We start from the raw sequence: 18305 nt of genomic DNA on the forward strand, positions 1-18305 counted from the left end.
CGTAGCAAAACGAAGATTTAGTTCCCATGGCCCAAAATTCAGGACCTAAACCTTAAGTCATAAGCTCCAGAAGGGGGGGGTTATTCACACCACCCAAATGTGCTGAGTTGACCACCCCCTTAAATTTTTACCCATTTTGCCCCTGCATAAAAAAAAAAAAAACTCACCCTCCAATTTTGGCCGGCCACCACTCCCAGCCCTCCCCGCCGCCGGCACGACCCGCCCAGCCCTCCCCGTCGCCCGATCTCCCTTCTCTCTCTCTCTCCCCTCTGTCTGCCTCCCTCCCTCACTGGACCACCAATGGTGGTCCGGTGAGGGAGGGAGGCAGACAGAAGGGAGAGAGAGAAGATGGCAGAGAGAGGGAAGAGAGAGAGAGAAGGGAGATCGGGCGGCGGGGAGGGCTGGGCGGGTCGTGCCGGCGGAGGGGAGGGCTGGGTGGGTCGCGCCGGCGGTGGGGAGGGCTGGGAGTGGTGGCCGGCCAAAATTGGAGGGGTGAGTTTTTTTTTTTATGCAGGGGCAAAATGGGCAAAAATAAGTAAAAATTTAAGGGGGTGGTCAACTCAGCACATTTGGGTGGTGTGAATAGCCCCCCCCCCCCCCCCGGCTCCAGAAACCTAATTTTAAACTCTAAACTAAATCAAGGGTAACATCATAATTTTACGCCCATAAATAATAAAAAAAAATGGAATAAACAAATTGATATTTTTCAAGCATCAAAAAACATGACATCAACAAGTATATTGGACTTAGTGACTAAAGAGAAAAAATTTCAAATTTCATTGACCTTTATAAGAAAGAAAATTCATATTAACTATTATGTAATATTGAAATATTTTATTGATTTAAATATAATTTGCTAACCTCAAATATGCCTATTGATATTACACCCAAAATTTTATCACTACACCCAACCTCAAAAAAAAAAAAAAAAAAAAAAAAGGGAAAAATTGAAGGCCTGTCGCTGGCCTCAGTGGACAACCATGATCCCAAGAAAAGAAGTTGCTAGTACTCAAAATATGGGGAAAAAAAAGGGAAACGGACAGAGTAAAAGAAGCCATGATTACTAAAACATAAGAGTTAAGGCTGACATTGCAAGCCAAATCAAAATTGCAACGTATTAGTTATTACCATGGACGAGCAGATATTACTCTCAGAGAACTCCACGTTATTATGTGTCTAGGATTCTAAAACCCCTCAAAGTTTGGTAAACACAAAATTTGTACAGTGGTATTCTAGTGCCATTGGTGGACAAACGTCTTCAAGACCCTATGGTGCCTTAACAAACCAAAGCCAAAGTCGCAGAACAACTCCATTACAAAACATAAGTCCATCTCGAGGCATGAAGATGCCAAAGAAGTCAAAAGGATTTTCCACCTGGATGTACCTAATGTTTATGATGCTTGGAAAAATTTGTCCAAAGCAGATGTATCCAAAGCTGAGAACTCCTCCAATGCAGCACGCACAACATTCCCAAGTAACACAGCATCATTGTTGCTTGGTGCCTTCAATGTAAAAATTGTATCAGTTGCAGTACATTGGAAAAATGGTTGCAAGTGATGAGTCGTCATTGAGTTTTGCCTACCTCTATGTTCAGGGGAAGTACAGGATCATGAAGTGAGAGTCTAAGTAGAAACCAACCACCATAGCCAGAAACTCGGACCTGTATTGGGGAAATGTGAGTGAAAGAAACTAAACAAAATAGAAACAATGGCAATAGAGTCAATGTTAACATATATAAACTTACCCCTTCATAGTTAACAGGGGCTTTTTGAAGCTTTAGATCCGAGTCGATATAGTTCTCCAAATGTTTCAACACTGCTTCTCCATAGTCCCGGAAAGATCTGGAAACATTAATTTATCAGCAACTTCAAAGGAATCACCCATGCACATAGGCACACAGAACTAACTCTTAAAGAGAATAAACATATACAGTAGCATACCCTCCTTTAAGATCTTGATGGCTTTGATTGATCTTTAATCTCAATTCCACTGAAAATGCTGGTTCCTGCAGACCTTCTAAAAGATCATTCAAAACTTTGCTGCCACTACCCTGCCCAGAGACTCTTGCTGAAGCAAGTTTATTTAAAATTTTGACCTGCAAATAATGCCTCGGAGGGTTAATTCAAACTACAACAGAAGCAGTAGGGGCAGCAACTGTTAAACCAATAGGCGCTTCCGCCACCCCACCAGAAAAGATAAAGACTAGCAAATTCCATACACCACAGGATTGTATGTCAATCAATGGACAATCAATCTAACGGGTAAAGGAAACCTTACTGCAGTGTTACATTAAAAACCTACCATGAGGTAAGCACCATCATCAAGCCAGCGGTTTTCCTTGAGAGCTCCATGACCACTAGTTTCAATAGCCAGATGTGATTCCTCACCAATAGAGTTCTGTAAGCAAAATAAGATGCACAAAATGATAAGAATTATTAACACAGTGCTGGCTACAAAGAAAGATGGCATGTCACAGTTTATTCTCACATGCATGATTAGAATAAAGAAAACAAAATACATAGGGAAAATACTATGCACAGAAAGATCAAAAGGAACATAAAAGAAAGTAAAAAGGAATAATTGGAAGAGCATGCCGAGGAGTTAGGCAGAAATTTTTTACAAAAAGGGGACGGAGTGTAAAGAAAAGAAGATAAGGATCTAGTGGCACTGCCAAATTATCTGTTGATTTCATTGCCAGGTACCATTCTAATTGTCAATGGGTGGGTGGGTAGAACTTGATAGCCTAGAAACTTTTGCTGGGCCCATTGTTTGTTCCTAGATTCTAGTGCACAAACCATGTCAACAAGGGAGTCCATGGTTCATAGTGCTCCTAATGCTAGCGCTAGGATGAAAGACCCCGATGAGTCCTTCCTTTCTAATGTGCAAACAATGTCTACAAGGTCCATAGTGCTCCTAAAGCTACAAGCACTTGGATGCAAGATCTTCCGTGATTCCTTCCTTACTGATTTTCATAAATCATAAACAGTATAAACAAGATAACTTGACTGTTTTTCTTACCAATCGAATAGCTTCATCAATGACATTTTTGTAGCCTCTTTTGAAACGATGGTGCTTCCCCCCTACAAGAAATTTCTAATTACCAACACATTCAATACAACAAGAAAAGAAGTATACCATTTTCAGTTTTCCTCATACCAAGTTTCTTCTCAATAAATGTGGTGAGACCATCTGAAGTCACGCTGTCTGTAACAATAGTTGTTCCAGGATGCTAGGAAAATGACCAAAAAAAAGTCATAAGAAAAGAGGAAATAGATAAAATGTCGTATTTGTAATAAAAGAGCCTTGGTGCAGACAAGAAGAAAAAATCTTACTTCCTCAAGAACAATGGCAGACATTAAGGCAATCAGACGATTCCGATTGAACTCAAGGCCGGTGGAATCCACAGCAGCAGATCTAAACGAAACACTTATTAGAAAGAGGCAACAAAATAGAATGTACAATAATAGAATCACGGGTCATATGAAGAACTACCTATCAACGTCTGTATCAAAGATGATCCCCAAATCAGCCTTGTTATCAAGTACTGCCTGGGTGATAGCTTTCATTGCTGTTTTGTCCTCTGGGTTTGGAATATGATTTGGAAACATACCTGATACGAGAACAATTTATTAAAAATACCAATTCTGAATAAACAACTTAAATTTTCCAGAGTTCAATAACCAATATTACCATCTGGCTCCAAGAACTGACTACCAGAAGTAACTGCCCCAAGAGGTTCAAGCACTTTTGCCTGATATCATTGAAATAAAAAGCTATAATCAACATGAGTATGAGTTGTAACATTTACCAAACCTTTGTCATTTTAGGACATATTTCCTATGGCACATCAATAGAGCATTACAGCCATGAAGTAAAAATCAATGTTCAAAATAAGCAAACTTACAGCAAAAAACCCTCCTGCTCCATTCCCTGCATCAACAACAACATGGAATCCTTCCAATGGCTTTTCTGGGATTATATAACAACGCAAACCAAATTAGAAAATAGGATTAAAGCACCTCAAAGGAAAATCCATTAAAAGAAATAGCTGATCACATAAAATTAAAAGGAAGAATAACAGCATCTTTAGAAATGCAGGAGCTAAGGGTGTTGGATACTGAACTACAAGTCAAGTTCCACCAACATTGCACTTCATATAAGGATCTCCAATACATTTCCACCAGATGAAGATTTCATAGAAGTGGTACCTATATTTCCTGCAGCTTTGCGAACTGCCTTTACAAGATCAGATGTATATACACTCATGTAATCAACTCTCGTTACAGAAGCCGCTTTTCCTTTTGAATTTGTCAAACCTTCTACTGTAAACTTATTGTATATATCTGAAGCACGCTCTAAGATGTTTTTAATGTCAGCTTTCCCAAGCCCTCCAGAATTAGTGAAAAATTTGAATCCATTCCTGTTGTAAGGCAAATGACTTGCTGTTGAAAGAACACAATATATTAGACTTTACATCAGGGGAAACCAACCTTATAGATGAGATAGCCCTAAGGAAAATATAATCTCCAAGAGTCGGCAAGAATTTGCTAAGCCTGCAATCTCTAATTATGGAGAAGTGATAACCAAGAACTCTAGATGGTATGGTATCACATAGTTTACACATGAACATTTGTAACCTACCTGTTATCATAATAGACCCATCGGCGGGGCATAGAAAAGCAGCATCTTCAGTAACTGTGCTATTAAACATTGCTGGTGTAGATGCCAATCTACATAAAGCAAAAAAAAAAATTCAATCAACAAATCCAGAGCAATCAACACTTAACTGGTCATACATAAGCCATCTATCTTCAACATGATTACCAATCCAAATAGTCTTCGCAGATGCAACATTGTCTAACAACATTAAGATAAACTATATTAAGTATAGAAGTTCATCACCCACCCATATTGAACAACATCCAGACCAGCACCAGCAATTCCTCGTGAAATTGCATCCTGGAAGTTGATTAATCAAATTCCAACCAAATTGTCAATAATTAAAGAAAGTACTTTACAGCAAAACTTTCCAAATACATTTTTGAAATAGGTACTGTGAAACTATTTTGATCTGCTTTAACACATAGGGGGGAGTAAAGTATCTTTCCAAAAGTCTGATTCTGTTATATTTCATACAACACTGAAACTTTCAGAAACTAAATATAGTAAGACAAGATACGACACTCAAATGTATTGTTACATTTAGAACATACCTCTAACTTTTGTGCAGATATTCGAGAATCATGGCCAACAGAAATTCTCAAACGTTGAGAGGTATCAGCTTTCTTCTTTTCCACCAACCATGCAGCAAAAGCAGCTGCTATTGCTTCTGAAACGGGTTCAGTCAGATTGACTGGTTCTCCTTCAACCCCAGCAACAGCAACACCTCGAATATCACTGTGTAAATATGTATCAGACCAATAATGCCATTTAACTGTTATGTACCCAGAAAATTGGAACATTTTTAATTGTAAGGACACTTTATGGTGGCATCATTTGTTACCTGCCATTTTGAAGCTTCAGAAAATCAACTTTGTCAAGATATGGCACCGCAGTGGTAGATGGAGCAGCTGCAACAAAAGCCCAAATGAATATGGTATATAAATCCAAAAGGTAAAAGTGGATAATAGCACAATGGACAAGTTGATAAGAGATCCAAAATTTAAGTATCATTTGAAACCTAGGCTGTCCAAACAACTAGAATAAAAATACCCACCATGCCGAAAAAATGATTTTTATGATGAGCACAAAATAAAAGATTAAAGTATCTTAAGGAAGTCTAGAACACTAATTTTCATCTGATAGCAACCTGAATAATGAGAGTCTAGAACAGACCATTGCAGTGAACAGTTCCTCGGTTTACAAAACTGCTCTGGTATTTTGATAAGTTGCGCAATTGCATGGAAGGAATGGAAGTCCATGCTAACTTCCCTCGCTGTAAGGGAAGCATGTTGCGCATAAAAGGGGCAAAATAGTCCCTTCGATATTGGGTGTCGAACTTCCTACTAAGTTGGTAGCACTGTGAAACAGAAACATTTTTGACAATCTGCCCTGACATTGCTGCATAGAGGTTTTGCACTTTTATCAGATTCCATGGTCATAAAAGTTTAATCAAGATAGTTTCTTGTGTTATTACTATTGCATTTTGCCCAGGAGTGTAAATAGTCGTTTGTTATTCACCATTCTTATGTTATTACTATTGCATTTTTTCCCCCAGGAGTATAAACAGAGAGGTTTCAATTGTTTGATGCAAATTTAGGATTTAGCAGAAGAATAACACATAAATTACAAATGCATAACAGGTTTTGTCAGTTTTGAAAGCCATCTCCAAATTTTATTAACATTATTTCTTTGTGAGCTAAGAAGGGTTGATTTTATGAAAGAATGCAATCTTTGGTATTTTGAATTACCATATCGAAGCACTCATATCCCGAAGAAAAGAGTTTGTTGTCATTTACTTGAATTGTTAGGAAAATTAATATACATCATGTCTAATAGATACTAAAGGACAGACAGGCAGTGGAAAATTTACTTGATCAAAAATTGCATCACAAGAAGGCAGAATCAAAGAAAGAAACAGAATACCATCTGAGCAAAATATATAAACCCAAGTTCATGTCATTGTCAGCAAAACACATTTCACAAACCAATACTGTACTCATTAAAAACAATATTGATCACCATTAATCCAACCCAACTTCAGAACCAAATAAAATAAAATAAAGTGAAGAAAAATCACCACTTTCATGTTGCACAAAGCAATCAACTAATACAAAAACTGTTGATGAGTAATCTAACTGCTAGAATTGAACTTCAAATATCCCAGTGAAAAATTAATACCAAAACATTCAACTTTCTATTGTCTAACTACGTTAATCCCCAAAGAAGTAAATCAATTATGAATCAAAATGGTCTCTGCCGTAAGCTAAGTCACAGAGCAGCGAACAACATTCAAAAGAAAAAATATATATACATATATATTACTTTGAAAATTGATACAAAGAAGCAAAATTTCACCTTCCATTGCGTAACCCAAATTGTGTTTGTTCAGAGAGAGAGAGGAGGAGGCGGAGAAGCCGATAGGTAGCAGTAGAACGCAGTGGAAGAGTTGGTGGATGTATTTGGTTTGGCTACCGCCAGCTTGCGATTTTCTATGTATTTTTGTCTAATTTTTATTGGCCTACAAGGCTACAAGTATTTGGTTTCCAAAAGCGTCGAATTTAATACCACCTGTCGCTACAAATAGCAACTTTCCCTTAAATTGAATTTCTTTGGAAGTGTTTTTTACGGAAGCGTTCGCCTCATCTGCAGTTATATCGGAAGCGCTTTGCCACTCTAAACTGCTTTTAAACCTTAAAAGCACTTTCAAACATACCTTAGGCTATTAGAATTGACTGAGAGCTCTAACTAGACTTGTCAATGGAATAGATTTAGATCAAATCCACCTAAATCCATATCCTAATCCATTTATAATTGGATGATCATATTCAGATTATTGGATTGAATATGTCATTCCATGTCTGATTTGGATCGGATTTATTTAAAGACCTATACATTATTAAAATTTTACTATTATTAGGTTTAGTGTCATTTGTTGCTTGTATATTATTTTTAATGTTGAACTTATATAAATAAGTATACTCATTTAAGTGTATTTTCATGAGATAAAAAACCTCAAATTATTTTACACACATATGATGTTTATTGAAAATATATAAAAAAATAAATTAAATATTATATTAAGTTGGATCGGATTAGCTATAATTCCTATTTGATTTGTTAAGTTAACAAATTATCATATTGAAATCACAAATCCATATCTCGTTAATTACATAAAATTCAAATAAAATTTGGGTTAAAATCCGATTTATTCATAGGTCTATAGCTCTAACACTCTGCAACAAAGTTAGAGTTTTAACCAACATTACTCGGAACCTTCTTTATCAATGGTGTGTAATATTGAATAAATAAAGCATGCAATTCAAAATTTATTAGTAATGGATGGAAATGCCATGACACAATATTATCAAGTCTTGAATACCCTTTTGTCTTGTTTCAACGCTAATGCACGGGTCTTTAAGTTTTGTCCACATGTTGGGCTTGAACTCTTGAAGATAATTTAAAGTTCTCCACTCTATAATCCAAAATCTTCATATATATTCTATAAACAGAGTGTGTGTTTGTGTACAAGAAGCCTAGTTTATGCTGAACTGAAATGGAATATACCCAATTGGTGGACATCAGAACAAGACTGAGGTTGGTTTAATCCAGAAAATGAGTCCACAAAAAGAAAGTGTCTTATCCTGGATTGGCCAAAAATACTATTAACCAAGAAGGCAACATACCCAATTGGCCAAATTGTACTAAACCTCTAATGGGCTACTATGTACTCTGTTGGGCTGTTGGGCTGTTGGCTGCTGCCAACAGTTCTGACCCAATGATTTGTTTTGAGCCCTTAGTTCCAAAAGTACATTTGATAAGGTAGAAGTCGATCTTATTGCTGACTGAACCATTGACTAAGACTTCTACCTTATCAGTTTTAGCCCTTCGACCAAGGCTAAGGTTAGCTCTGTGGACTCTGGGTGATGTTATTTAGAAGCAGCTTCATACATATGCAAATTTGCAGACCAAATTGAAGCTCATTCAATATAGTTGAAGGGATTTCTGTTATGAAACTGAAAGCTCATCTGATTGGCTCGAGTTTCAGTTTTGAATTCAAATAATGGAGTTGAAGCTAAAACCTCATTTAAATAACAAAGTAAGTTTAGTTTAATAACCGCTAAAATCCATTCAAGTTTTAAGGAAGTAGTTTTGGTTTATCAACAAATTTTAAAAATTTACCACCGTTCACTTTTAAAACTTATCAATGTTATATATATTACATTTATTGATTACATTATCGTCAACATTTCTTATAAATGTGAAATTTAATTGCATGTGTTGATATCAGTTGTGAACTATCAAGCCATGAGCCATATGATTCATACATGTTTAAAAATCACTTAACTAGGAGTTACATGTTGACTATAAAAAAAAACACCAAGAACCATTTTGATTGGTCCTCAGATTTGTTGCAGCAATAAAATACTATGGCACATGCCAAACCTTGCTTCACAGTCCACTGTAAATATGAACATAGAAAACAAGTATAAGCAACAGCAACACGATGTTGTTTGACAAATTTGAGTTGACTTGAGATTAATATTAACGTCTGATGCTAAACCGTATGCAATGCGTGCGGGTGGGAGGGTGAATAGAAAAAACAAAGCCAGAAAATGAAAAAGGGTTGTTTGGGTTTGAGTGTTAACAAATACCCATGTCGAAAATTTGATTTAGAAAGTTGACTAAAGGGGACACATCTATGGAATCTTGGATCTTGGTCACTAAAATAACATATTGAGAAGCACATCACATAATCCCAAATGGTGAAATGGTTTTCATTTTCAAAACTATCTAATATCGTTGATCAATCTAGTTTTTTGTGTCACCAAATTTCTTTAAATTTATCTATATTAATATTATCTTAATTATATCTCGTATCTCACTTTACGTCTCAAAACTCCTTTTAATTCACTTAATATTTTAAATTAGTTACATTTGTCTATTATTTCGTTAACCAAATTGATATGGCGTCCATCACAATAACTAAATACATAATAGATAACAAATCTACCGAAATGAACACAGAATTTTGGAGTGTAAAAAGAGCATAGTTTAGGGGCATATATGTAATTAAGCTTTTTCTTTATTTATTGTGCAAAGGACAACCTTTTGTGAGTTTGATCTCACACACATACCCCAAGCAGATTTGTCAATGAGGATCCAAATTCCACGCACAAAGAACGTGTGATGTCTGCAACTTTGCTGTCTTACCAATTTGTTTGTCTCTTAACTTAAGCTAGCTTAATTCCAACTACATTCTTAAAACCCAATATTAAAATAACAGATATCGATCCCCATTTGCATTTGTTTCAGGCTCTGCCACACAAATTTATACAACCTACCTAACTAGTCACTATCAAATTATACTCATTATAGACAAAATAATAATTAATGTTAATGGTACAAGCAATAGACCGACAGTACTAGTTAATGCATTGACTTCAAAGCTAGCATTCGAAACCTAGCTTGAAAGTTTTTACACTAATCCTCTTGCAACATATGAAAATAAAAACCCCACAGTTAAAAGCCAAACACCTATATATTTACACAGAAACCATAAATAATGTACATATTGTATGGTGCAATACCAAGAAATTAAGAAAAGCACCGACAAGATCAACAAACACTATCTTGTCAGCCATGTCTTTGGGGCTCGTACTCCGATTCATTTGTGTATTGCTGTTGTCAATCTCAATCTATGTGTGTGCTACTCCTCCAGAGGACCACATCCAAGTGCTCATCATCATCATCATCACCCAACAACAACACAAACTGCACCATCACAAACTCCTACGGGGTCTTCCCCGATCGAACGGTGTGCAGGGCAGGCAGTGTAGCCTACCCAACCACAGAGGAAGAGCTCATTTCAGTGGTTGCCAATGCGACCAAGGCCAAGATGAAGATGAAGGTGGCGACGCGTTTCAGTCACAGCATTCCCAAGCTGGTCTGCCCGAGCGGCGAACATGGGCTGCTCATAAGCACCAACTACTTAAATCGTGGGTTGAAAATTGATGTTGAGGCCGCAACTGCGACTGTGGAGAGTGGAGTCACGCTCAGGCAGTTGATCCACGAGGCTGCCAAGGTTGGCTTGGCCTTGCCTTATGGACCGTATTGGTGGGGGTTGACCATTGGAGGCATGTTGGGGACTGGTGCACATGGAAGCACATTATGGGGTAAGGGAAGTTCTGTGCATGACTATGTTCTGGGGCTTAGGATTGTCAGTCCAGGAGGGCCTGCAGATGGCTATGCCAAGGTCAGGACCCTCATTCATGCTCATAAAGACCTCTCAGCAGCTAAAGTCTCACTTGGAGTGCTTGGAGTAATTTCACAGGTAAATTTTTTTATAATTTTCATTTTCTGCTATACTTGTTTTAAGGGATTAATGATATTTTGTTTCCCATATTTTTAATTTGAAAAATTACGAATTTTGACTTTTTTAATTTTGCCAATTGAAATTATTCTAATTTTTTCAATAGTCTAGAAGCAAGATAACATTAATTCCTTATTTTAACTTATTTCAATTTTTGTAATGTATATTGCAAATTTAATGAATGGAAAATCACAGTAATGCGATATCCCAAGCCTATTGGGCGATTGAAAGCATGTTTATGAAAATTGCTACCTACGAATTAGGAGGTCTTATGAGAAAATTAAAAATGGAGCCCATATATATAAATCATGCATAATTCTTGGCTGCAAATGACTATTTTCTTCAAATCAAACCATTCTACCTCTAAATCATTTATAAAATAAGATTGTGTAGCATCTTAAATAGAAAAAAAAAAAAATCAATTCAATTGGGTTTAATTTTGAAAAGAATTGGGCATATAGAAATTTCGGTTGACTGAATGAACCCACAATTAGCAATATTGAGTTAATTAATGAAGTTTGTTATCCACAATAATTTGCTTAAAAAGTAAAAGCCAATAATTTACTCTAAAATAAATTAATTAAGCTAGTATTTAGAGTAAAGCAACTTTCTAATTCCAGTTTTATTGTTTTTGTTTTTAAGCAAGCAATTGTGTTCGGACAAAAAAGTAAAAAAAAACAAGCAATTGTGAATGTAAGTTTGTTATCCACGATAGTTTGCTTAAAAAGTAAAAGCCAATAATTTACGCTAAAATAAATTAATTAAGCTAGTATTTAGAGTGAAGCAACTTTCTAATTCCAGTTTTATTATGTTTTAAGTTTTTAAACAAGCAATTGTGTTCGGACAAAAAAATAAAAATAAACAAGCAATTTTGTATATGCGTGTAGTAGGGACTATCTAATATAATAAAAAACACTTTGAAAGAAAAATATAATAAAAAAACATTTAAGACCAACACACCGAAAGTGGGGTCCTTAATAGCAACAAAAGTTACAATTCAACAATTTAGGGCCCAGCAGCAGCACAAAGAACTGTTCAAAATTTGAGGCCTTTTTTGATGGGCCACGTGCGGGTGCAAGCCTGAATTTTTTTTTTTTTATCTGTCTCTAATACAATTTGATCAAACAAATTCAACGAACTATTTAGCTCAAAAAACAAAACCAACCATGACAGATCATGTGAAACAAAATTTTGTATAATCCCAAAAACAACAATCATGTGAGGAGTATTATGGGGATTATGGAGGGTTATGAGAAAAAATAAAAAGTTTAAGGTGAAATGAGTATTTTGATGGGTGTTACGTACTGTTAATAGAAACTCCCAACATATGTTATAAGCATGGTTATTCCTGTTGAAATGAAAAAAGAAACAAGTGTTAGAGACTAAAAATTTACCTCATTTTCTTTAGTCTACAGGTTACTCTAAATCTGCAGCCTTTATTTAAGCGATCCATCACATATTTGAAGAAGGACGATTCAGACTTGGGAGATGAAGTGCTTAGGTTTGGGAAGCAGCATGAGTTTGCAGACATGACATGGTACCCCAGCCAGCACAAGGTTGTCTATCGAATCGATGATCGTGTCTCCTCAAACACCTCCAATGGCTTATATGACTTCATTCCTTTCCGACCCACATCTTCAACTGTACTAGCAGTTCTCAGAGCCACAGGTTTGCTCATACTTCATTAATTACTTAATTAGTTCATATATAATTTCACATGATAATCAATTTGGATAATGTGAATTAGTCTACTGAGAAGTGATGTCTTATTAGATATCTAACATCTTATGTTGTACAAACTGTAAATGATAATCAACGGTACTGATTCATAGTCAGGCGAAAAACATACCAGATAATCTAGGAAGAGAAAATCACTCTTACTCTAGTTAGATATAATGCTTAGTTTGCATTGCCACCATAATAAGAACTTATAGTGTTTAATCTAAGTCTTGGTTTTTTTACATGTTATATATTATGACAGAGGAGAATCAAGAATCCTGGAATGATGCTGATGGGAAATGCAATGGTGCAAAGTTGACCACGTCTGCACTCATAACCAGTGCTTATGGTTTAACAAACAATGGTACATATACATTTTTCTTATGCCAAATCATTTTGAACTTCATTTCTAAAGCAATAAATGAATAAAAGCACATCCAAATTAAAGTACTTCCAATTAATCCAAATTGCTGAGATTTGTGATTTAATTTATGCATTAATAGGTGTGATCTTTACGGGTTAGCCTGTTATTGGATATCAACACCACCTTCAATCGTCGGGGACTTGCCTGGATAGTCTTGAGGATGCAAAGATCATGGCTTGCGCTTGGTACCCTAGGATCAAGGGTGAGTTTTTTCATCAAACAGCATTCAGCATCAGCTTGTCTATGGTCAAAAACTTCATTCAAGATGTGCAAAAGCTGGTTGAGATTGAACCTAAAGCCCTGTGTGGAGTAGAAAACTACAATGGAATCCTAATGCGCTATGTGACGGTCTCAAGTGCCTACCTTGGCAAGCAAGAAGATGCAATAGACTTTGATATCACATATTATAGAAGCAAAGACCCCATGACTCCTAGGCTTCACGAAAACATACTTGAAGAAATAGAGCAAATTGGGCTGCTTAAGTATGGGGCATTGCCCCATTGGGGAAAGAATCGGAACATAGCCTTCGATAGAGTGATCAACAAGTACAAGAATGCCAAAGATTTCTTGAGGGTTAAGGATGTGTATGACCCAATGGGGCTCTTCTCTAGTGAATGGACAGACCAAGTTCTTGGACTTAAGGGTGGGGTGACAATAGTCAAGGAGGGGTGTGCACTAGAAGGGTTGTGCATTTGCTCACAGGACATTGATTGTGCCCCAAGCAAGGGCTATTTTTGTAGACCTGGCAAAGTCTTTAAGGATGCAAGGGTTTGTACTCTTTTGAGTAAGAATTAACCATGCATGATTACTAAGTGGGTGATGCCAGTAGTGTGTTTGATTGAGAAGGTTTTGCTTGCAGTTGTGAAAGAATTGACTTCTGTTGAACAAGAAAGATATGAACAAGGTACTGCTCATGCTGCACAATACAGCCAGTTTGAAATAATAAAACAGAGGACAATGATCAGATCAGCAGTGTATCATTGTAGAGAACTTCATGTATACACATAGGGAGAGTATAATCTAACATATAATTTATTTTGTGGTATAATATATAATCTATTTTGTAACATTTTGTGGTATAATGTACATATTATATGCTGCAATAGAACTTAATAAAAGCACCAATTAACAACAAACAAACGCTATCTTCTCAACCATGTCTTTGGGGCTTGTTCTCCGATTCATTTGTCTATTCCTGGACTGGTGCACATGGTAGTACGTTATGGGGTAAGGGAAGCTCTGTTCATGACTATGTGGTGGAGCTTAGAATTGTGAGTCCAGGAGGGCCTGGAATGGTTATCCCAAGGTGAGGAGGCTCAGTGATGGTGACAAAGATCTTAATGCAGCCAAAGTCTCACTTGGAGTCCTAGGAGTAATATCACGGGTATTGTGTTTACCAAAAATGTTTTTTTGTGTGACTGTTTTGGGCTTTCTTACACAATGTGTCTTTTTCCTGTTTTCTTGTTCTGGCTATGTATGAAACCTGTGTTTTGATAAAGTTGCCTCTGGCTATATATGAAAACTATGGGACTTGATGTGTAGCCCTCTTTTGGGTACATTAATCCTGCGTGTTGGCCGTTTCCACTGGTAATATAAAAATTTTATAAGAAAATGAAACCCCAACCATGACTGACTCTCTTGGGTTGGTCCAGCTTGTGAGCTTTGTAAATGTCAAACCCAAATCTTAATTTTAATCATTATATAAGATTGTTTTTCTTTGCCATTTTTTTTCTAATTTTACTACGTTAATCCCAAAGAAGTAAATCAATTATGAATCAAAATGGTCTCTGCCGTAAGCCAAGTCACAGAGCAGCGAACAACATTCAAAAGAAAAAATATATATACATATATATTACTTTGAAAATTGATACAAAGAAGCAAAATTTCACCTTCCATTGCGTAACCCAAATTGTGTTTGTTCAGAGAGAGAGAGGAGGAGGCGGAGAAGCCGATAGGTAGCAGTAGAACGCAGTGGAAGAGTTGGTGGATGTATTTGGTTTGGCTACCGCCAGCTTGCGATTTTCTATGTATTTTTGTCTAATTTTTATTGGCCTACAAGGCTACAAGTATTTGGTTTCCAAAAGCGTCGAATTTAATACCACCTGTCGCTACAAATAGCAACTTTCCCTTAATTTGAATTTCTTTGGAAGTGTTTTTTACGGAAGCGTTCGCCTCATCTGCAGTGATATCGGAAGCGCTTTGGTACTCTAAACTGCTTTTAAACCTTAAAAGCACTTTCAAACATACCTTAGGCTATTAGTATTGACCGAGAGCTCTAACTAGACTTGTCAAGGGAATAGATTTAGATCAAATCCACCTAAATAGGCTAAATCCATATCCTAATCCATTTATAATTGGATGATCATATTCAGATTATTATTGGATTTAATATGTCAATCCATGTCTGATTTGGATCGGATTTATTTAAAGACCTATACATTATTAAAATTTTACTATTATTAGGTTTAGTGTCATTTGTTGCTTGTATATTATTTTTAATGTTGGACTTATATAAATAAGTATACTCATTTAAGTGTATTTTCATGAGATAAAAAACCTCAAATTATTTTACACATATAATTTTTATTGAAAATATTAAAAAAAAAATACATTAAATATTATATTAAGTTGGATCGGATTAGTTATAATTCCTATTTGATTTGTTAAGTTAACAAATTATCGAATTGAAATCATAGTCGGATTATCGGATTGAAATTACAAATCCATATCTCGTTAATTACATAAAATTCAAATAAAATTTGGGTTAAAATCTGATTTATTGATAGGTCTATAGCTCTAACACTTTGCAACAAAGTTAGAGTTTTAACCAACATTACTCGGAACCTTCTTTATCAATGGTGTGTATATTGAATAAATAAAGCATGCAATTCAAATTTATTAGTAATGGATGGACATGCCATACACATTATTATCAAGTCTCGAATACCCTTTTTGTCTTGTTTCAACGCTAATTTAGTTTTGTGTTGGGCTTGAACTGTTGAAGATAATTTGAAGTTATCCACTCTATCATGCAAAATCTTCATCTATATTCTATAAACAGTGTGTATTTGTGTACAAGAAGCCTAGTTTATGCTGAACTGAAATGGAATATACCCAATTGGTGGACATCAGAACAAGATTCAGGTTGGTTTAATCCAGAAAATGAGTCCACAAAAAGAAGAGGAAATTACAGATTTAGTCCACTTATTTTATACATAGTTCAATTTTGGTCTATGATCTTTTTTAAGTTCTGTTTTGATCCACTAATTATTTCATTTGTTCAATAAAGGTCCAGATTTGTGACTTTAATACTTTAGGTTGTGCTTTCTTCAATTATAATTGAAGTATAAGTTATATTTCCTCATTTCTTAGTCATAAAAACAAATTTGGAGTATTAGAATCTAAGAGAATTGAGATTGGGTGAAATTTGAAAAATTGGTAGTTTCGGGTACCCTACTTTGGGATCAATTATCTTGAGTTTTAGAACTCCAATTTGAATGATTTTTATATGGTTGTAAAGAAGAAATGCATAGCTTTAAAATAGTATATGTTTGCTGAATTTTGGTGAAATTTGATAGTGTAAAAGGCAAATCAAATTTATAAAACAAATATGGACCTTTATTGAACAAGTAGAATAATTAGTGGACTAAAATAAAACTTAAAAAAGATTGTGGACCAAAATTGAACTAGGTATAAAATAACTAGACTAAATCTATAATTTCTTTACAAAAAGAAAGTGTCTTATCATGGATTGGCCAAAAACACTATTAACCAAGAAGGCAACATACCCAATTGGCCAAATTGTACTAAACCTCTAATGGGCTACTATGTACTCTGTTGGGCTATTGGGCTGTTGGGCTGTTGGACTGTTGGCTGCTGCCAACAGTTCTGACCCAATGATTTGTTTTGAGCCCTTAGTTCCCAAAGTACATTTGATAAGGTAGAAGTCAATCTTATTGCTGACTGAACCATTGACTAAGACTTCTACCTTATCAGTTTTAGCCCTTCGACCAAGGCTAAGGTTAGCTCTGTGGACTCTGGGTGATGTTATTTAGAAGCAGCTTCATACATATGCAAATTTGCAGACCAAATTGAAGCTCATTCAATATAGTTGAAGGGATTTCTGTTATGAAACTGAAGCTCATCTGATTGGCTCAAAGGAGTTTCAGTTTTGAATTCAAATAATGGAGTAGAAGCTAAAACCTCATTTAAATAACAAAGTAAGTTTAGTTTAATAACCACTAAAATCCATTCTTACGGAAGAAGCTTTGGTTTATCAACAAATTTTGAAAATTTATCACGGTTTACGTTTAAAACTTATATATCACATTTATTGATTACATTATTATCAACATCTCTTATAAATGTGAAATCCAATTGCATGTGTTGATATCAGTTGTGAATAGACATATAATTTATAAATGTTTAAACATCACTTAATTAGGAGTTACATGTTGACCATAAAAAAAAACACCAAGAACCATTTTGATTTGTCCTCAGATTTGTTGCAGCAATAAAATACTATGGCACATGCCAAACCTTGCTTCACAGTCCACTGTACATATGAACATAGAAAACAAGTATAAGCAACAGCAACACGATGTTGTTTGACAAATTTGAGTTGACTTGAGATTAATATTAACGTCTGATGCTAAACCGTATGCAATGCGTGCGGGTGGGAGGGTGAATAGAAAAAACAAAGCCAGAAAATGAAAAAGGGTTGTTTGGGTTTGAGTGTTAACAAATACCCATGTCGGAAATCTGATTTGGAAAGTTGACTAAGGGGGACACATCCATGGAAGTCTTGGATCTTGGTCACTAAAATAACATATTGAGAAGCACATCACCCTTGTAATCCCAAATGGTGAAATGGGTTCTCATTTTCAAGACCATCTAATATCGTTGACTAACTTAATTCTTGTGTTATCAAATTTTTTTAAATTTATCTATGTTAATATCATCTTAATTATATCTCATGTCTCACTTTACTTCTCAAAACTCATTTTAATTCACTTAATATTTTAGATTAGTCACATGTTAAAAGATGTCACATTTGTCTATTATTTCATTAACTAAATTGATATGGAATCCATCACAATAACTAAATACATAATAAATAACAAATCTACT

The 18305-nt window shown here is 35.5% G+C and overlaps 1 protein-coding gene and 1 pseudogene across 3 annotated transcripts; one reads left to right on the top strand and one right to left on the bottom strand.

Moving 5' to 3' along the window:
* Positions 1-1045: 1045 nt before the first annotated feature.
* LOC147290224 (phosphoglucosamine mutase family protein) lies at positions 1046-7242 on the bottom strand. 3 transcript variants are annotated; one of them, XM_086236140.1, is made up of 18 exons: positions 7018-7242; positions 5836-6060; positions 5504-5570; positions 5214-5397; positions 4907-4959; positions 4642-4730; positions 4209-4442; positions 3905-3969; positions 3691-3751; positions 3493-3610; positions 3333-3414; positions 3157-3229; positions 3019-3080; positions 2302-2397; positions 1941-2095; positions 1745-1841; positions 1583-1660; positions 1046-1502 (listed from the first exon to the last, which is right to left on the bottom strand). In XM_086236140.1, the coding sequence occupies exons 1-18, from the start codon at positions 7022-7024 to the stop codon at positions 1392-1394; spliced, it is 1857 nt and encodes a 618-aa protein (XP_086092266.1). In that variant the 5' UTR covers positions 7025-7242; the 3' UTR covers positions 1046-1391. The 3 variants fall into 3 exon arrangements, with proteins under 3 accessions (XP_086092266.1, XP_086092268.1, XP_086092267.1); XM_086236142.1 differs by lacking the exon at positions 5836-6060 and having other exon boundaries at positions 7018-7241; XM_086236141.1 differs by lacking the exon at positions 7018-7242 and having other exon boundaries at positions 5810-6054.
* Positions 7243-10302: 3060 nt separating this feature from the next.
* On the top strand, positions 10303-13970 carry LOC147290225 (putative L-gulonolactone oxidase 6; annotated as a pseudogene).
* The last annotated feature ends 4335 nt before the right edge of the window (positions 13971-18305 follow it).

This window comes from Dryas octopetala, chromosome 3 (genome assembly GCF_963921425.1).
Source record: "Dryas octopetala chromosome 3, drDryOcto1.1, whole genome shotgun sequence".
NCBI classification, from domain to species: domain Eukaryota; kingdom Viridiplantae; phylum Streptophyta; class Magnoliopsida; order Rosales; family Rosaceae; genus Dryas; species Dryas octopetala.